We start from the raw sequence: 22,151 nt of genomic DNA on the forward strand, positions 1-22,151 counted from the left end.
CTCTAGGAATGATGTACAATATAAATACTGTCCTTGTTATTTATTTAGCTCTCTGGAAGGCTATTGTGAATTCTTTTGTGTAAGAGATATGGTAGCAAGGCTCAGGGAAATTATCTTAAAGTAACTACATAAAGGCCAAAATGTTCTTTTATTATGCAAAATTCCATAAGCACTGATTGGCAGAGAGATGCAGCTACCTGAGACCCATTAACATTCATGACAGCATCCCAGCTTAAATTCCCATGCTGAAAAGGTACTCCATTGTAAATATAAGAACACAAAAGCTTGGCTTATCAGTCCTGTGAGGGCTGTTCCAGAGTGGAAGTCTTTCAACCTGCTTTTTTAATATTTTTATTAATTGTGTGCAGCTCACAAAGACAACTCCTGTGAATTTGGTTTTAAAAAGAGAACACTGAATGGATACAAAATAAGACAATACAAACGTGATGTGACTTACGCTTACCTTTCTGTTTTTTAGCGGTTTCATTTGCTCTAACAATGTCGAGTATTTTGCATCTTGATAGAAATGTACTCACTTTTTTAACAGTAACTCTCCATTCTTGGTTGTTTCCTCTTTTTGCCATAAGCATTCTGGACCAAATTCCTCCCTGTTTTGCATTTCATGTAGTCCTTATTGACTTCAGGTAGGACATGACCACATATGTCAGCCTTTGGAATTCTGCAGGGGTAGTCATCTGTTAGATGTTCCTGTCTGTAGATTCCACAAAAAGATCTGTATTTAGTTACTTTCCTTAGGAGAAAGAGCAAATTACATACCTGTAATTCTTGTTCTCTGGAGACAATATTAAATACAGATCTGCCCTCATCTTTCCACCTGTGTTTATACTGGAGATCTTCTTTTCGGCTTATTATGTAGGCTCATTGCAGGCATGTTTAAAGAAACTGGCATCTGAAGGTTTAGAATTTACCATTGATATCTTCCCCAATGGCATACACTTTGTGCTGTCAGTAGGGAGTCTTTAAAACATTTTGAATTGTCTCTTTTGGAGAGTGCTCCATGACCCTGGGTCACAACATGGAAAGCCAGGATCTGTATTTAATTCTGCCTTTGGAGAATGAACATTTCAGGTAAGTTATTCAGTGTTACTTAATGTGTGATTAATGTTGTTTTGAGCCATAGATTGGTTTTCAGATGCCAATATGTACTGTAGCTAATGACTCACTCACAGCCATTCTCCACTCACTGGTTCACCGGATGCCCTATTCTATAACTTTGCTATTTGTATCAGGCTTACAATCCAGAATCTGCCTGCAGAAGAAAATATGCACAGCAAAATGCCTTGATTTGTGTTTGCTTAATACAGAGTTTTTAAGAGCTAATAGAAAGTTTATACATTTTAATTCCATGCTAACACCTGGCTAACTCTATTACACAGATTCATATGGGAAAACATAACTGTTTGTTGTTTGCATATGGAAATGCATATTGTGCTGCACTTATAACACAATGATATTCCACCAAAAACCTTTATTTCTCTGTATTACATAAGATCTGTATGTTTATATATGGAATGTCCATCTCAAAACCACTTGTAAAAAGTGACACTAGAAACCATAAACAAACAACTATCTCCCTAAGCGAGCTGAAGAGGATGAAGCTATTTCTAAATTAGGATTCCAGTGTCAATGATATTTTTTGTTCTTTGGAGTGAAAATGGGTTTGTTCTTTGGGTTTGAAAAAAATACAATAGGTTTTTTGTTTATAATTGTTTTAAACTGTTTTTACAATGGTATTATTGATTTACCTAAATCATGGAGTTCTCTCTGGACAGGAAGAAGAACATCAGACTGAGTTAATTTTGGTTAAAACAATCTTGTAGATATTTTATCAGCAAATGGCAAAAAGAAAATGCTGCATGTTAAAATGAGATTTAAAACAACGATACTTTTTTCTGAAAACTGGTTGACAAAACACATGCCAATGTGTGTGTGGGAGCAGCTGTCATGACTCTAGCTTTGGGAGTCCCTGGAAATTGGAGACTCAGGAATATAAAACTAGGGATGACAGCATCTTTAAAGAAGTGATGGGATGAATTCTCTTTTCATGTATACCAGTGTATACCCCATTGCATTGTGGTTATACTGGTGTAACTGAAAGGAGAATTTGGTGCATTATTCCTAAAAGGGCTTTGTCTCTAATATTCATCCTTCATTATCATCAGCTGTCAGAGGGAGATTAAACCCTCTAAACTCAGAGCTCACTCTTTTGTAGGTTAAACTAATTAGGAAGTTCCTTGCTGCAAACTTCTCTATATTAATGACACAAATGCTTGCAAAGTACAAGACTGTATTTGTCACCAGATTTCACATCTAAAAGCAGTTGTATTCTAATATAAAACATGAGGGAAAAGGAAAATTCGACTGTATAAAATGTTAAACATTTCATCAGCTTGTCCTCTGAGGCCAACAATAAGAGTATTCATAAAGCGTACAATGTGTAATATTGACAGGCAGTATTGCAGCGCATATGGGAACATATCTATATTTCCCGGTAATTTAAAATACAACATTGCAATGTGAAACACAAGTAATTAGTAGTTCAAAAGTAGCTTAACTTTATTTTCTGAGTAATTCCTATCTGCTCTGCACCGAAAATAAAAACATTCTGCTTCAGAGAATTATTTTCTAATCAGCAATTACAAAATACAATCATTCTTGATCATTGTGCCTAATATTAATGATTCTTCATTAATAATAATGCAATTCAGAATAAATAAAGCATCTTGTAGTTATATTGAGCTACTATGTTAGCAACCTTGAAATTTCTAAATTGAAAAAGCAAATCCAATTATTTTGAATAGTTTTTAATATTTCTTTATTACTAGAGAGTTGGGTGACTGAATTTTGTTTCCCCTCTGGAAGAAAATCTAGATGGCAGTAATCAAGTAATATTTATTCTCAGTAGAAAAGATGTAGATTATTATTATAGAATAGTAGGACTGGAAGGGACCTTGAGAGGTCATCTAGTGCAGCCTCCTTCATTCAAGGCAGGACTAAGTGTTATCGACCAACGTCATCCGAGTACGTCAACTGGTGTGCACATATATGTAGGATGGTTTAAATTTCAAAAATTATGGTCCAAATCCTGCGTTAGTGTAAACTGGTGCAGCTTCCCTGACCTCCATGGAGGTGCTTCAATTTACCCCAGGAAAGAATTTGGCCATATTTATTTCCACTTGTTAAAAGGAACACTCATGACTTTGATTCATTCAGCTGAAGTAAAACTGCATGCATGGTTGAGTATTTTTTTAATTATTATTCCTGTCAGTTGTGCAACTGTGTCCATTCCTTAAGCAACTTGTCTCATTCTTTCCTCCGTTGCAGATCGAAGTAGTCAATACTTTCAAGAGTGGCACTTCCTTTCAGGGGGCTCTAAGGAGACAGTCCTCCGTCACAAGCCAGAACCAGGATGTAACCAATATTTCTAGCCCTAGTCACGTATCGTTATCCAATGCTCTTTCCTCTCCTACCAGCACATCTGCTGCTGCGGCTGGGCGTGAGTGTGTATTCTTAATGCATCAGATCTACAGAGATGCCAACTCACCTACTAGTCATTCAGGACTTATCTATATTGCCCTTTTCCCACTTATCAATTTATGCAAAACAAAGCAAAAACCAACACATAACTCCACCACTAATACACCTTTAAAACTGAATTACTTTGTATATTGTAGATACACTTCTTTGACCTTTTTATTACAGGTCCTTATTCAGATCAGTAGGATACCAGTTTCTGGTCACCCACTATGCAGTAACATAGATTTCTCTAACATTGAATTTTTTCTCTAACATATTTCCTCATCATGTTTGATGTATTTATCTGTATTACAAAAGATTTCCTTAAAATCACTCTGTTGTTGCCTCATGTTAACAAACGTGATTACAGCTCTTTTGCTTAAAGAGAAAGTGTGTTAAGCTACATTTTATATTGTAGCAAGCATTAAAAAGAATATTTAAATATTTAGGGAATGATTCTATTGTCAGCAATTCAGGTGCGCATCAATGCCTATTTTACAAATTAATTCAGTTACGTTCTTAGTTCATTTCTTAGTGAAGAGCAGCTTTCCACATGAATCAAACCCCACCCTTACAAGCTGGCACTATCACTCTGTTTTTTTGTTATATTTACAACCACATGCAATAGGCACCGATCACGTAGTCTGGTTGCCCTTACAGTGCTTAAAATTAGTCTCATCCTGCCTTAAAGCACCATTCCTGCAGTGTTCTGAATAGAAAATAAACCTCCAAAGAAATATTTTAAAAATTCCCCTTTGTCAGTCTTCTTCCTGAATGCCTGAGAGAAAAGTTGGGCCTAGCAGCATGTCTGACTATTTAATAAATCTACATGCTGGCAGATCAAAGAAGGAAGTAAATTCCAAAGCCATGAGCCCCCACAAGAAAAAAAACAACAAAACACCTTTCCCCCTTATTTATAGAAGGGTTCAAACTTGAGTGCCTCTGGTGATCTCATCTGTAGTAATATAGGAGTGATGCAATCTTAGGTAAGCATTTAAGGCTTTGAAGGGTCAAAACTAGCAACTTGATTTCACCCAGAAGCTCAGAGTAACCCATGAAGATTCCAGAGCAAGCTTGTATGTGCTCTCAATAAATAGGCAGCCACATTCTACACCAGCTTCAATTTCTGAGTGGTCTCAAGACATAGAGTGGATTAGTTGCCTAATCTTGAAGTGACAGGGGCATGGAGAAGTGCAGTAAGATCTGTGTCCAAAAGGAATAGTTGCCTCACAACACACAGATAAAAAGGAGTGTTGTTGGCTGAGACTGCTACCCTTGTATGCAGTAGCTGATTTCGGGGTAAACTACCTCCTACCAGGGCCAGCTCCAGCTGTTTGGGGCGGCCAACGGCAAGGGGCAGCACATCCGCCTCTTCGGCGGCAAGTCCCACAGTCCCTCTTGGAGGGAAGGACCCGCTGCCGAATAATGAAGTGGCGGCAGTAGAGCTGCCGCTGATCATGGCTTCCCCCCCCCCCCCCGCCACTTGGGGTGGCAAAAACGCTGGAACCGGCCCTGCCTCCTACATTTCCAATTTGTGTCACAAATGGCAGCACGCTTACTTGGGTGCAGATGTAGTTTTGTCAATTTCTGCAGTTGCTTCCCCCAGCCCAATGTCTCATCTTTAGTCCGCTAGCTCTATTCAAACAAATGCTCATCTGTTCCACTGCATCAGCCGTAGAGATGGAGACATAGAGCTGAATATTGCCAACACACTGAAGGTGCTTCATCCAGGGTCTAGTTACTAATCTCCCTAACCAACACGCATCTATGTTGAACAGGATGGGGAACAGAATACAAGAACCGTCTCATCTGATGAACAATTTCCCGTGATAGCCCTCTAGGTCCTTTCAGGCAAATAGAAGAAGAGCTACTATAAAGCTATCCTGCTGTGGGTCACAAATGTTTCAACACCTTATAGTCAGTGGTCTCAAACAATCGAGCCAATAAAATCAGCATTGGCAATTCGTCCTCATCCCTCCTCTTCTTGGCAATCTCAGCAGAGAGACTAAAGGTTGAATGGCAGGGAGTCTAAATTCTCACACACACCCTTTGCACTTACAGATAGGTCTCATCAGGACATGCTTGAGGCACCTTGCCAGGGCAGCATGGAGAAGCTTAGATTGTCATTGTCTGAATTGTACCCGTTCTGTGGATAAATAGAGTATGTTGGCCTCCAGGGCCATGAAGCTAGCGTTGTATTCATTTGAAAAAATAACAGAGTGGCTGATATTGCAAGGTAACTGTGGATGTGCACCTGCATGTCAGAGAGCAACTAGAGTCTGGTCTTTAGGTAGTAGTTTGTGTAGACTGCTAAGGCATTATTAGTTAATTAGGGTATCTGTTTACATTAGCTTTTTAAAATAATATTTTAGTCATAATAGATGGTGCTGCTTGTGAAGCACTCTGGTTAGGTATTGGTTATGAAAAGCCTTATATATTCAGGATCATTAGCTAGTTTCAGCAACTGAATAAAACTATTTTTGCTTCATGAAGCCAGATCACTTTTTGATGCACTTGTGAAGCCCCTGACCTCCCTTGCAGAAGCCCTCTCCAATTCAGGCTCAATGAAATTAGAAAAAAAAAAAAAAGCGTAACAAATCAAAGAGAATAAAGCGAATGTTCAGCAGGAAGGTGTATCTCCCACAGCACATACCCTATGTTTTGCTTGCTTTTCCTTGCAAGCCCCCAATCTCTTGGTTCTTAGTGTGATGTTCCAGGACTGCCCTCCATCACACTGACTACCTAGGGTAAATTAAAATATAAATAATTAAACAATTAATCCTTTCTTCCTTTGGTTGGATAAATGGTACCTCAGTCTCTGAGAAGTAACATATTTTAACCATCTAGGACACTGGAATGTTTAAGGGTGTTCTGTAGCTATAGCTTTATAAAAGGCATAACTGAGTCTGAGAGAGGCTTAATACCCAGTACTTACTTTTGTATTGGGGGTATTTTGTTTATTTTTAGATGAACTTCCAATTTTTTTAATTTCTGGGAATCTCTTTGAGAATGTTTTCTGTGACATTCAGTAAGGATGACACATGTTAAGTTCCCTGGGAGTGTAAAAACCACCTGTTTAACATAAATGTATTGAAGTTGTAGCCGTGGGCGGACCGTCCATCCATTAATGCAGCTCAATTTATCATGGCATTTAGGTCTACATTTTAAAATGTTATTGGTGATTTTGGGTGGCCAACATGAGATGCCTTAAAGCACTCACTGGAAATCAGATCCTTTATAGATGTCACTTTGGGGTCTCCAAAATTTAGAAATCTAAAAACTTTGAAAATTTAAGCATGATGATATAGGTTATATCAGGGACCATATGGCAGATCTAATACTACTAAGCACTTATACAGTGCTTTACTCATTAAAGCTCTGAACTACTTCTTGTTAATCCTCACTACACAACTATAGGATTAGTAGCATCCCTAGTTTCCAAATAGTGGCCAATAATGGCCAATATATTAGACTACATAGATGGGAGGGGAAATTATTTATCCAATTTTATATATGCGTAGCTTGAAGTCTGTAATGTAAGAGCCAATCAGAATTGACTGTGCATATTAAAAATGCCCAAATGGTGATATACAATAGCTTGTGTACTCTAAAATACACAGTGGGGTTATACTAGAAAGAAAACACATGGAAATGAGTCCACATACAGTGCATGCTATTAGTGATGCTCTAATACATAGAGAAATTTTTTTCTGTTAACACTTAGCTATGTATTATTTCATTGATGACATATAATTACTTATATTACCTCAGATCAAACAGATATTGCCACACCCAGAGTACTTTGTGAGATGCATTTCCAAGTCAAAGCCTGTGGGTTTTCAACCTCTCATAGATGTGGGAACATAAGAATATTTCAGTTGTTATAAAGTACGTTCATTAAAAGTAATCTTATAGGAAAAATACTTTATTTTGGTTCTCAAGATGTCAAATTATGCTGATACTGTTTAGTTGTCACAATGTTTTAGTATTAATTGAGAGAAGGCCTGTAGTACCAGGGTCTTACCTCTCTTGATCTTAGCTTGAGACAATAATATAGCTTGGGTACATACTCCAACCAACCTGAATCTAAAGTGGAGATAAAGCCTTTTCTTTTATATAACAGTGCAAAAACAAACACACACAGACACCCCGAAAACCCACAAACAGCTATTTAAAAGAATCACAATGTTTACATATTTGAAACTGCAAATAGGAAAGAAATGTACAAGCTAAGGTTCTATATGCAGCATTAACTTGGCCATGTTCCAAGCTTTATATGCATTTTTATAGTATAGATTATATACTATGAATAGTAATATATAACATACTATCAATTGGAAATCTAGTCAATTTTAAGAACTTACATTAAGTTCAGGTACCACTCTTTCCTTGCCAATTTGGGTGGTTTTACAGTAACACTTTTAAATTTTCTTACTCCCTGTTACTTTGGGAAAAGAAAAGAGTGAATTGAATAAAGCCCTGAGGCAGCAAAGCACTTTAAATACATGTGATTGACTGAAGACAATGACCGCACATGAAGTGGTGGGGGCTGTTGTCTGGCTGGTTGGAAAAGGTGTGTCCCTTTAAGGGCCAGAGAGTGACTTTCTCCTGCAGCTGCAGACCAGATCAGTGCGGTGATGCTGGCCCATTCCTCCGCACCCCCTCCCCCGGTGACCAGAAGAGAGAAGGAACCATATAGGTCCACCTCAGTTCAGGAAAAGCCCCCTTTTACCTGGACCAGGCAGAGCAGGGAATAACTGTAGAGGGAAAGAGTGTATCTAACTGTACACAAATTAATCAAGCTGTTTTTTTCTCATCTCTTTCAATTATAGTACTTGTATATTACTCATATCATTAGATAAATCTTCTGACAGAAGTGTGATTTCTAAGCTGACAGTTTCCCTTTAAGACATAATTAACACACACCCCACCCAGCCCAACATAAAAAACCCTCTAGAAAATAAAAATGTGTAAATAAGGCAGGAGATACATAAAGTTGCTGTCTGAGTGGAGACAGGTTTTCTGTTCATGATGACTGTAGGTAACATTTTCTTTAATGAAAGTTTAGAACTTGCAAAATACTTTAAAAGGCAGCAAAATTGCTGAAAAACCCTATGGTCAGGCAATCTCTAGAAGGTTCTGTATTTGCAGGAGGGTTTTTTTGGGGGGGGGGGGGTTATGTTAGGGCCATTATTTTTGTTTGGAAGTTTTGGATAATTTTCTGTGTTGATTTCACTGAAATATTTTCACTATTTCTAATGTTAATTATGCTAGCAACAGCCTCATTTGAGGCCAGGTATACTGTAGAAGCACTTTGCCGGTGGAGCTACACCTGTATACTCTATCAGCGTAGTGTTCCTATCATGGACACAGCTTACGCTGGCAAAACTGTGCTTTGATGGCATCACTTATTTCAGACCCAGCCAAGCAAAATAAGCTATACTAGCAAAACTACAGTTTTGCAATATAAATGCATCTATATTAGGGGCTTTTGCCAGCATAGCTATGCTGGTCAGAGATCATACCTCTTCACACCCTGGACTGACACAGCTGCGATGGCAAAACTTTGGAGTGTACAACTGGCCTTTATCAACTGTAAAGGTCAGATGGGGAAAATCCACAATGAGATCACAAACCAGAACCATTTAGCTTCTGATTACAATCTTAAAAGGTGGCCACTGAATGTGCTCATAAGTGATTGAAGATACACTTCTATCTTTGGAGTTTTTTACATTTTCAAAAAGAAAATTAATGGCCAATAGCCTTCAATTTAAGACCAAGTACATGCCAAGGTTCAACCTTCAGCTGTTCTTTGTGGCAGTCCTATTCAAAAGTGGGGTTAGATTTCTTTATTCTGATGGGGGAGAGAGGGAAATTGTCATTTTCCCATAATTCCAAGATGTCTGAGATTTTGATCAGATTTGTCAGAAAAAAATTATCTACAGGCATATACACCAGGCATGCAACATTTTTGACCCAAAAGGTGAATGTTCTAGAGAGTTATGAGTATATGCAAACTATATTAGGGGTTATAATGGAAACTTACCTATAGTGGACTCTAAAATAAATTTTAATTAATTTTTTTAAAATTTTCATCCAGCATTTGGTGCTAAAAATAGTCTTCTTTCTCTGACACAAAATTAATTTTAGTCTACAGTAGCCATTTTTCATCTGTAGTATAAAGAATGGCTCCTGTACCAGTTATGTAATCTGGCCTTCTGTCCTGTTTGGAGTGATTAACATTTTCCAGCTTTGTTCTTACCTGTTCCATGCACGTATAGCTTTCTATAATTACACACACTGTGCAGCCAGAGAAGTGTGCACATGTGGATGCATTTTATATCTAATATAAAATATTCTAAAAATAGATAGAACTATAGTATGTTTACATAGGGATATGTTCCCCATCAAGACCTTCTAACTTTAAATTAAATGTCAAAGCAGAGATTAGCCATCAGTATCAAATCATATTCAGATAATGGACCAAGTCCTGCTTATTTAACTCACGAGTTCAATGAGATTGCCAGCCTTAGACAAGTAGTCCCTTTGATTTCTACAAGGCTAATTATATAAAGGCTATTCAGATGAGTAAAGCAAACATGATTTACAGAATAAGCAGAATTAGATTTTAAAATGAATTAAAATCTCAAAGCTTGTCTGTAAATGTTGCAGAATTCTAGAATCCACCCTGTGTAAGGTATTTCTTGTGACTTTACTGACTTTACATGCATTCTTCTTACCTTTGAAAAACTAGTTATTGGAAAAGATGATGCCAGGTTTGATCTCAGTCGCACTGCTATAAGACGAGGGGGTACTCTACTGACTCCAACAAAGTTATTGCAGATTTACACGTGTTTACCTGAGATCAGACGCTGGCCCTCTGTGGTTCCCCTACAGTGAAACTATTTAGGTTGAAAAACTAAATATACAGCCAAATCGTGCTCAACTTATCAAGATACAGTAGTTCCACTGAAGTCAACTTCGTAGGTTTGGGCCCATAATGTAGAAAGTTTCTTAAAATGGTAAATTACTAATATATAAACTAGGGCTGTCAATTAAATCACAGTTAATGCATGCAATTAATGCAAAACAAATTAACTAGATAAAAATAGTCATGATTAATCGAGTTTAAACAGTAATAGAATATCAATTTAAATGTATAATAATACACCTGTATTCATACAAGTCCACTCAGTCCTACTTCTTGTTCAGCCAATCACTAAGGCAAACAAGTTTGTTTATATTTTTGGAAGATAATGCTGCTTGCTTCTTATTTACAATGTCACCTGAAAACAGGTGTTCGCATGGCATGTTGTAGCCGGCGTTGCAAGGTATTTACGTGTCAGATGTGCCAAACATTCGTATGCCCCTTCATGCTTTGACCTGTGGGCTCCAAAGTTTTACATTGTTTTGGTTTTGAGTGCAGTTATGTAAAAAAAAATTCTATATTTTTAGGTTGCACTTTCTTGATAGAGATTGCACTACTTGTATGAGGTGAATTGAAAAATACTATTTCTTTTCTTTTTTAAAGTGCTAATATTTGTAATCAAAAATAATAATATGAAGTTAGCACTGTGCACTTTGTATTCTATATTGTAATTGAAATCAATATATTTGAAAATGTAGAAAAACATCCAAAAATATTTATAATAAATTTCAATTGGTATTTTATTATTGTTTAACAATGTGATTAAAACTGTGATTAATTGCAACTATTTTAAATCTTGTGATTAATTGTAATTATTTTTTTGGTCGTTTGACAGCCGTAATATAAACCCTGTTTGTATCTGCTACAAAAGTTTCAAAATGTTAGGGCTGTGTTGACAACTGTGTGATATGTTAAAGATGAGATGCTGTACAAAGTAGATACCCTGAGCATGGTTCAGGTCTCACACCATTAATGTCAGTAGAGTAACAACAGTGTGATCAGAATCAGGCCCTCTCTGTGTTTATATAATAGTACACCCATTGTTCTGTTCTCACCTTGCTGCTACACGTGTGACTTCTAAGAGCTCTACTTGAAGTTACTGTGTGTGCATGCAGAAAGAGGGTGATGGGCCCCATAGCCTTTGTATTCATTTGATCCTTTAAAAAGTAAAAAATAAATACATAAAAATTGCCACCTAAAAGTTACTGCATTTTCATGTAGCTTCTAATTTTCACAATCTCAACAGCTTGCAATACAGAACATGTTATTCAGAGCATTTACAAGGTGACTTCAGTACATACATCATCCCAGTTTATGGACTTTTTGATTTTGCTCACCTAAAAATGCAAAAAACCACAAGAGAACACACACAAAAGGTCCCATACATGATCCGTGTTCTGTTTCAAAGCTTCACACCAGCTACAGTACTTCACCAAACACCATCACTGTAACTTTTGCACAACCAGATTCTTGACATTGCCAGGTACACCTAAGAGTTGGCATCTCTTTGCAAAATTGACCTCTTGTTTACATTTTTATACTAATCACCTTACTGACCTTTTAGTAGAATTGAATTTATTTGCTTTTGCAGTATCCTACTCTCTACTGTCTGAATATTAAATGTGTTTGTTTTCCCAGAGGGCTAGAGATCACTGGACAAAAGGGTTCAGCAGGAGAGAGTGAAATAAAAAGAGGTTGTGAGTCTTTAACCTTGAGCCTGAAATGAATGTGAACCAAACTCAAGATACTTGGCTTATCTGAAGCTGGGTAAACATTCGAGTATAAGCCCATGCGCTACCAACCGTACTATACCTGTTGATCTTAAAACAGGTCCTATGTATTTCACCTTTATACTGTTGTACGTAGGGGTGATATTTCCACTATTTAATCTTTTTCTTCTTCTGAGGAAAAAATCTGAAGTATTTAAAAATTGTATACCTTTTATTTTTCTTGCCTGATGCAATATTTTAAGTCTAACTTTCAGGGTGGGATGAAACTGAAGAGCTTTTTTTTATTACAGCTACAGAGAAGAAAGAAGTGGAAACTTATAGCTATGTCAAAATGTCAAGAAGTGTTGTCCCCACAGTCTTTTGTTAAAAGCAGTTCATTTTTTCTGTTGTCTCCATTACTGTGAGAGAAGAGGGCTGTATCTCATTGTTTGTCTTCCCTTGGCATTGTCGGCATCATAAAAAAAAAAAAATCATGACATGAATTCTACGTAGTTCATAACATACCAAGATATCCACAGCAGATGTCACAAGCTTTCACACATTGCACAATGAAAGCAAGCTTGTATAGAGCTCTGTAGTGTAATGCTAAACTTCAAAGAATAAAATGTTATAGAATTATAGACGACGATATTTACACAGGGGCACTGATTCAGCAAAGCACTTAGACATGTGCCTATCTTTAAGCTAGGGTGACCAGACAGCAAGTGTGAAAAATCAGGACATGGGGTAGGGGGTAATAGGAGCCTATATAAGAAAAAGACCCAAAAATCGGGACTGTCCCTATAAAATCGGGACATCTGGTCACCCTACTTTAAGCATTACTCTGATGGGACTACTCAAATTTTTAAAGTTAAGCACATGCTTAAGAGCTTTGTTGAATTGGGACCATATAATTGTAAACAAAACGTTTTTAATTAGCTTAGTGCTAGTTTAAATGGAAGTGCAATTAAAATGGCACCTATGAACTCAGCAAACCCACCCCCTGTGTGTATTCAGATTTGTTTTCAATGACTTCGATATTAAAAATATTTTTTCTCTTGCTAGCACCAGAGTCAGTAGAGCTCTGGGATAATTAGCTGGGTTCTATTGTGCCTCCAATGTACTAACAGGATTTTGAATTACATTTGTACTGCAGAATATTTTACTGGTTATGAGGCACATACCAGAAAGAACAAATGTTGCTTTTCAGATCCCAGGCTGAATCTGCAGGGCTGCAGTCAGAAAAAAAAAATCTACTCCTAAACTAAGTAAAAGTAATCCTGTAAATGAGAAGTCATTGGGAGACACATACAGAACCACAAGATGCCAAGTCACTTTCAGAAGAGAACAGTGTTTTTTAAAATGTGTATATTATTGGCACATGTGGAATGTTTATCAGAAAATTATTTTGTATTTGTGCCTCAACACCTCTTTGATGGGTTTCACTCAAATATCTGAGTTACAAAAATATGCCAAGACCCAAGTTCAGTGTTTTGTGTTTCTTCTGCTGCTGTTGATCATGTTACTACCTGAAGTTGAGCAGGGAACTGCATTCCAGAAATATTGTGAGTGTTAGATTAATCATAGCTGGGTTAGCACTGAACTCCAAACTTGGGTCTTGACAGGCAGTAAAAGAGGTGGTGATTTTCAAATACTACATTTAATCCTACAGTTCTCACACTCAGGCAAAACACCCATTGAGATCAAAGTCTTGGTATGGAATGCAGATTGGACACATTCTGTTTCACAGATTCCAAGGCCAGAAGGGACCATTATGAACATCCAGTCTGACCTCATGTATAACAAGCCATAGAACTTCTCAAATAGTTCCTAGAGCATATCCAATCTTGATTTTTAAAATTGCCAGTGATGAAGAATCCATCACGACGCTTGGCAAATTGTTCCAATGGTTAATTACTCTGACTGTTAAAAATGTACATCTTATTTCCAGTCTGAATGTGTCTAGCTTCATCTTCCAGCCATTGGATCATGCTATACCAGGGGTAGGCAACCTATGGCACGTGTGCCAAAGGCGGCACGCAAGCTGATTTTCAGTGGCGCTCATGCTGCCCGGGTCCTGGCTTCTTAAACATTTTAAAAACCTTATTTACTTTACATGCAACAATAGTTTAGTTATATATTATACACTTATAGAAAGAGACCTTCTAAAAACATTAAAATGTATTACTGGCACGTGAAACCTTAAATCAGACTGAATAAATGAAGACTCGGCACACCACTTCTGAAAGGTTGCCAACCCCCGTGCTATACCTTTCTCTGCTAGACTGACGAGCCCGTTATTAAATATTTGTTCCCCCCATATGTACCTACAGACTGTAATCAAGTCACCCCTTAACCTTCTCTTTGTTAAACTAAATAGATTGAACTTTGGGAGTCTATCACTATAAACCATATTTTCTAATCCTTTAATCATTCTTGTGGCGCTTCTCTGGACCCTCTCCAATTTAAAACTGCTCAATAATTTTGTCTACACACACTGTATTCTGTTTGGGCCAATCCTGCAGTCCTTACTTAGGCAGAACTCCCAGTGAGCAGGAGTTTTGCCTAGTTAAAGACCTTAATATGATTTCGGTAGTTTGAAAATCTGTTCCTTCTTTGCTAACCTGTAAAGACTTGAGTACAGATTACTGTGACTGCAATAAAGCCTTTGCCTGAGTAAAGGTTGCCGGGTCAATTCAAGCATAATCTTGGATTACTTTTGTTTACATAAAAATTTAATTCACATTTAAAAAAAATCCACTTGACAGACTAGAAGTTAAATCTACTAGATTAGAATGAACTATGTTCAAGAAAATGAAAGTGAATTTTTCACACCAATAGATAAGGTGGGAAAGCTGCCATAACTAAGTGATAAAAAGATTATTTTTTATTCAGCTAGAGTATCTTATCAAGAAAATATGAAAGAAATGATAAACAGCATTTTTGAAAATAAATATTACCTCATGAACTCAGTATACAGTAGGCATGCTTAAAAATTTCTCAATTTAAGATTTTTACCAGACTCCCATTTTATAGTTCTCCATAAGAAATATGTTGTTAATTATTGTTAGTCTGTGGTGGCTTTGCATTCAGCGTTGCACTTTAGAAAAGGGTAGAAAGGCTGAGATAACTCAGGGAACTAGCATACCAGCTTTTCTGCTCTGGAAATGTAGTTCAAATCCTATCTTAAGTTATGAGTGCAAATGTGTTTCTTAGCCTAGTCTCCATTTGTGCACATTATAAATCCATCATGTACCATGGCACAATTCAAGTAGATTCTGCTCAAATAAAGCCAATGTCTCTAATATCAGGGACTGTGCAGGTCAAATTCTAGGTATTGTATGTTGGCAGATATAATGAGGTTGTAATATCCTACATAGAGACCAAGTTAGCTACACTTCCTCCTGAAGCTCTGCATTTCTCCTGCACCCTGACAGCCTCTTGGAGGGCTGGCTCTTCCTGCACCCCAGAACTGCTCAGGCTCTTCTGTGCTACTCTGCCAGTCTATTTCCCTCCCTTCTAAAACACATAGCCAAGGTGAGGAGATGATCACATTAACGTTCTATTTTGTGCTTGTTTCCCTGCTGTTACCATGTGTATTTGGCTAAGCAGGGAGTGATGTGTGGATGGACTGACAGGGCTATCTACTTGCAGGTGTCCATCACCCCATGCTATTGATAAGAGTTTAGATAGGTCATAAATGATCATTTTGGAGGACATAAGCAAGGAAAAAAGATAGGAGAAAGCAAATCCAAATCAGCCTCTAAGTCTGTCCAGTCTTTCTCCAGTACTGCCACACATTCATAACCCACTGGTTGGAGCTTTGAAACTCAGACAGGCTCTCCGGTGGTTGATAGTATAAGAACATAGATAGATACTACCAGCTAAACCACACCAGCATGTTGATTGAACCATTCCACTTCTAAGACACAGGCCTCTGCCAGCTAGAAGAGAAACTCTAAAGTTTATCTATAACTACTTTGTAGGCCAGCCACTAATGGGTAATCAAACATAGGGCAGTAATATGCATGTGTATCACCCAGCACATTTCAAACTTGTGTGGAGAAGCTTTCACAATGCCTGCTCACACCTTTTCTGCTTGTGCCATTGGTCTCTCTCTCTAATAAACACTAAAAATTCACTCATAAATTAAGGGATGAGTGAAAAAATAGAACTCATACTTAGTCATAAAACATTGCCAACAGTTCATATTTTTGCAATTCTGTTTTTTCCTTTGACTTTTCCCCTCAAAAAGGTTATGTTTGCTCACTAATAGCACATAGTGCAATCCTTCACTTCTTTTCTGACTCAATGGATTGGTCAACAGGCTATAGCTAGCTTCCTCCTCTTCCCCACCCCAAACACAGAACACTGACTGCCGCCCCCCCGCCCCCAGCAATGCTCTCTCCTTTTGCTCCTATCAGTTCCTGCTGGCAGCACTGCTACTATGAAAGTCTAGTTGCTGATGTTAGTAGCTTTCTTTCACCTGTCTTCTTACTGATAGGAGGCTAAAAATAATAGTCATCTTAGCATAATAAGCTGACATAATTTAAGGACTGCAGACATGGCATAAAATGTACAGCTTTCAGAATTTAACCTTATGAAGGGTATTTGCAACTGAGACACAGAAAAAGAAAGAACTTGCTGTTCTATGCAACCCAACAATCAATACATTATTTTATAGAAGGTCTTTGTATATTAATAAAAAATTAAACGGCTAAAACAGTGGGTCTATACTCGAGTGTTTACTTCACATATGCATGAAGGAAAAATAAAAGTTGGGTCAACAATTCTATGTTCACATTATCCAGGCTTCCAAGTGTACTTGTTGTGTGCCAGTTATCTGTGTTCATGTGGTAACTGTGACTTCCCCTTCTGTGGTAGCATGGTTTTGCCTAGTATTTTGTCTGCTTGGCTTTTTGTGCTCCTGGCTGCCTTCATTTCGATTTTGCTTTGAAAACATTGTTTTTTCTGTTTGTACATTTGGCTCCTCTTTGTGTGTGTGTGTGTGTGTGTGTGTGTGTGTGTGTGTGTGTGTGTGTGTGTGTCTCATACATACCTATCCGACTGTGTCTGTGTTTTGTGCTTTCCCGTTTGTGAAGTGTGATATGTTATATGTTTTTTTTACTATACAAATGAGACTTTTTTTTTTTAAAAAAAAAGCCTTTCTACTTACTCACTGCAAAACTATCAACATGCATGGTTCTACATTTGCATTAAAATTAACATGGCTTGTCTTTTACTAGGGATGTACCACATGAGTGGACGTTCATTTTCTTTAACCAGTGCTTCCCATCAGTTCCTTGATGGCTTTAAACTCAATTTGTTTTAATATTGCAGTTCGTACAGACACTCTAAATGCACAAAACTGAGCCACTCGTTTATGCATATAACATCCAGAGACTATGGACTTCGGCTGCCTGCACTGCCCTAACCATATGCTACATTTTTCAAAAAGTATTCTCTAGCACTGTTCTCTAAAGGTTGTTACCTCTGACATCTCTTTCCTCTTTTTCCCCTCAGATCCGCGTCGTGAAGGCATTCCGTAGCTCTCTCTATGAAGGGTTAGAAAAACCAGAATCTAGAACCTCCATTCACAACTTTATGACTCATCCTGAATTTAGGATAGAAGATTCCCAACCCCACATCCCACTCATTGATGACACAGACCTAGAAGAAGACCCTGCTCTCAAGCTAAACTCTAGCCCACCGTCTTCGCTGAACAAGAACAACAGTGCTATCGACAGTGGAATAAATCTTACAACTGACACAAGTAAATCAGCTACCTCTTCTAGTCCAGGAAGCCCAATACATAGCCTGGAGACATCACTTTAGCTGAAAGTTCACTGCAAAAAATATATATAAATAAAAACAGCAACAGAAGTATATATATATATAGATAGATATATAAAAAACTGTGCTGGCTGAGAAGCTGTTTGAACTCTTATTCACTTTGTGACAAGTGAATGAATTACTGATCACAGTGGTTTGGGGGAAAGAATGAATGGCTGATTTACATACCCCTTTTTGCTCCCTTGCAGAAAAACAAAAACAAAGAACCCTCCTGCATGAATGTACTGTGCACTTCCAGCCCCCACCCCGCTTTCTCTCACGCGCGCTGTCTCTCTCTCTCTCTCTCTCTCTCTCTTTTTTTAAGCAGTAAATGCAGAGAACTTTTTTCTGAGGCTATTTATCCAATTCACTGGTCTGTGAGTTTTTTGAAATGCTTGTGTGGCATGGATTCAGTTGTATAGATTAATTTAAATAACGTTTTTGAAGTTGCAAAGCTTAACTTGCACAGTAGATTTGCACCAGTTGGACAGAGAAACTTAAACAATTATGAGATTATATATAGAGATCTATACATATAAATATATACATAATTAATGATATACATATATATGTATATATCTATCTATATATTTAGTTATATATAAAGTTTCTTTGTTGGCATGTTGCCTTGTTTCTGCTCAAATTGCTCTGACTATTTTAACTTATTTATGTCCTAAAAAAAAGAATGTAATTTGTTTACAAACCTGTAGATAATATCCTTAACTATTTGTAGGATTAAGAAAGCACTTCCTGCCGAAGTAGTATAAAAATTGCTCAGCTCTTTGAAAACTTCTGTAATATTGCACCTTGGATGTTTTATTACAACCGTGTTCTGATTTTGCCTGCCTTTTTTTGTTTTTTTTTTGTTTTTTGGTTAAATAATGTAGATACTGCTAGCAAATAACAAAAGAAGCCAAAATATAACACATTGGATGTAGCATTGTTATCCTATATACAGGGCAGTGAACAGGCTTCCTTTGTTTCAAATACAAAGTTGAAATGATCAGGTTTTCTTTCCTTTTTTTTTTTTTTTTTTTTTAAATAAATTGCTTGAACTTGTTTTGGTGCAACACTCGATGGAGGCCATTTCATTGTTTCAGTGTATTGAAATGGCTTCTTCAAAGTATTTTTTAAAAAAAGTTGTTATATGAAACTCAGTTTAGTTTATGAATAACAATTCAAAGATAAGTTATATTTGGCTTTGTGTATGGAGATCAAACTAGTGTTGAAATATTGTGATATATTGTGTTGATTCTTTTCCGTTAGTAATTTAGACATTCATTTCCTTATTAATTACAAGAATATGGGCTGTTGGCATTTTGGATGGAAAATCACTATGGTTTGTTGCTTTGACTTTTTAAAAGAAAAAGATAATCATTTTCTGCACTATCTAGATCTGAATGAAATTTTATGAAGTGTATATTGAAATGTGCTTTGTGTGATTTTTTTTATCAAGCTTGTCTTCCTGTAGTCACAAAATATACTGTAGCTAATTAACAATGTTGTTTTACCTATGTATTGAGCTTTCGACAAGGGAAGCCGTTTTGAAAACCTGCAGTATCATGGGTGAGAAATATTTTTCAAGATGACAATAGCCCTGGTAACTTAAATTTATGAGCTTATATAATCGCTATGTCAACCACTTGAATGCTAAGCACTTTGTGGGTCACAGATTTTTCATAAATAATTTTGTATTTAATACAAAGTTTGCTTCAAGACTTTTCAGCAAGCATATGATCTTTTCCATAATCTTGTACAGTGCAAAAGACATTTTGAAAAACATGATCAATTATGCCAGAAAAACACGTTCAAACTAGCTTGATAAACTGATTTGTTGTTGTATTGTGTGTTGTTTTAAAGTTGACTAAGAAAGCGGTGCATCTCTGCAGTCACAAGAACTATTACGAGCCAGAGAACTCTCCAAACAATATTAGACTCATGGCCAAACTGCAGATTGAAATGACTAAAAGAGTTTTCAGGGTGCATCAGGACTATTCAGCCAGGTAAAACTCTAATCAGCTTGAATTGCCAGCTTCCGGACTTTTGTGCAGAAGCTTGAATGTTTTTTGGCTCAGACTCGTAGCTCACTGTCTGATTCAAACTTTTCACTGAACAGCAGATCTTTCAAGGCTTACAGAACTGTTTTCAACAGATACCGTTACCCATTTCTTAACAGTAAAAGCTGGCATGAAAACATAATTGAATTTAACTAATTCTTAGTAGCAAAGTGATTGAAACTTAGTAGCATTGTTCCTTGGATTGTAAATACAGGGACTGACCTTTGTATAACATGTATTGGGTTTCTATGGCCTATTTGGGATACCATGTTCAGAAAAAAAAAGTTATCCATTCTATTTATAGGGAAGAGCCTCTGTCATTGCATTGGACTTGAGCAGCTACAAAATCTGTCAGTACTGGAACATAATTTTCTATAACTTAACAATGATGATTTGCCTTTTATTTTCAAGCTGTCTTTTTCGTCAGGTTCTTTCTTTGTTTCATTTGATTTAATTTTCCTCTAGTAGAACCCGTTCAGAATACCAATAGGGTACCATTTGCAGACTTGAAAAACTGTTTAAAAATAAATGAACACAACATTCTGTGTGTATATATAGTAAAAACATATATAAATTGAGATGCATAGAAAACTTGGGCTTCTGTGAGCAGAGACTGTGCTTTATGTATATGATAAATGATAGACTTTTTAAAAAAAAAATAGAATAGTTATGACCTTTCAACTACAAGTCATGCATCACAATTCATTTCTTTTATTGCTTGACCTCTCTGTGATGGGAACAATGGATCAAAAAACCAAAATGATCAGTTTGTTAAAATTCACTGCAATATATAAATGCTTGCTCTCTACATACTGTACTTAGCAGCATGAGATTTGTGGAAAACAATACAGTGGTACATTTGGCAATCCGTCCCATTAGGGGTTATTAACATATATTAATTCATCTGTTTTTATGAATTTTTTTATCTAGACAATAATTGTAAATAAAGAACTTACTGTCTCTGTTCATTTAATACTATGCAAAAGGTTATGCTTTCTATTGTTTATTCCTATTCCTACAGTGTGATGCTGGAATGTTTGTGGTTTAAAAAACAAAAAAACAAACAAAAAAGACAAAAGTAAGTAAAATATGTGATGTAAATTATTTTATAGTTTGAAACAAAATGATAGTTTTATTCTTGCTGCTTACTGTCTAATAGATATCTCCTGGCAGGAGCACAGGTGGAAAATTAAATAAAAATAAATTCACAAAGCAGCATGAACGATAATGGTCTGAACTTAACATCCTTCTTTATTTTCTCTTTAAATCAATAAAACATAACTTGAACCCCATGGGCATATTTTAATGTGGGGGGTGGATGTTTGCACGCGTGCATGCTTTTTTTTTTTTTTTTTTTTTTTTTTTTGAAGTAGAGGTATGAAAATGATTGTGAAAGCCTCTCATCCAGCGCTTACAATGACACCCTTAGGTCTGCACCACACACCCTGACAAGCCAGCCCAGAGCACCATTGTTCCTAACAAACTGTAGTGCTAGCAGTCAGTGACAGAGATTGCAATTCCTGGTTTTTGCAGTCTGGTTCCACTACTTTGTCCATGTAGTGGTGGCTTGGGGTGCTGGGGATCACAGGTAAGATGTGGCTATTATTTTGATTGTGTTTGTTGGTAGTGATGAAGCCCATACATAGGAGGCTTGTGTAGTTTAACATTAGCCCTACATTGAGTATACATTTTAATACAAATTAGGTACATTTTCCTACCACTTTTTCACTTTTGGTGGTAGTTTTAGTACATCTGTCTTGATAGTGTTTCTTCATTCCTCTTCACCTCCATATTGGCCCCAATAATTATATTAAAACAAGCACCAATGCTTTTGGGGGTTCAATCTAGAGTCTGAATCCCTCCCTTTGGAAGAAAGGCCCTCAAGCTTTTGGGATATGCCCATTCTGGGAGTAAGAGCCCAGCCCTGAATTTACAGGGTGGGGTGGGGGTAGGGGTGTTCCAACTAACGAGTGCTACAGCTGTAGCATAAGTTGCTTTGTAACAAAGCTCTATGGCAGTTGTTTTCCCTGTTAGCAATAAAGTATTGAAATTAGCATGGCAGACGTACAGCATAGAACAGTGCTTAAT

At 37.0% G+C, this 22,151-nt stretch overlaps 1 protein-coding gene across 7 annotated transcripts in view; it reads left to right on the forward strand.

Annotated features, from left to right (window-relative positions):
• The window catches only part of ATP2B2 (ATPase plasma membrane Ca2+ transporting 2), a 327,087-nt gene extending 309,078 nt beyond the window's left edge, over positions 1–18,009 (forward strand). For 4 of the 7 annotated variants that reach the window (XM_065408374.1, XM_065408376.1, XM_065408378.1 and 1 more), the window contains one exon: positions 17,698–18,009. In XM_065408374.1, coding sequence (XP_065264446.1) covers positions 17,698–18,009 — 312 coding nt within the window. Of the gene's footprint in view, positions 1–3,345; positions 3,433–17,697 lie in introns of all 7 variants that reach the window. The other 3 variants (XM_065408373.1, XM_065408372.1, XM_065408377.1) reach the window with 1 other exon arrangement.
• The last annotated feature ends 4,142 nt before the right edge of the window (positions 18,010–22,151 follow it).

This window comes from Emys orbicularis, chromosome 7 (assembly GCF_028017835.1).
Source record: "Emys orbicularis isolate rEmyOrb1 chromosome 7, rEmyOrb1.hap1, whole genome shotgun sequence".
Lineage (NCBI taxonomy): Eukaryota > Metazoa > Chordata > Testudines > Emydidae > Emys > Emys orbicularis.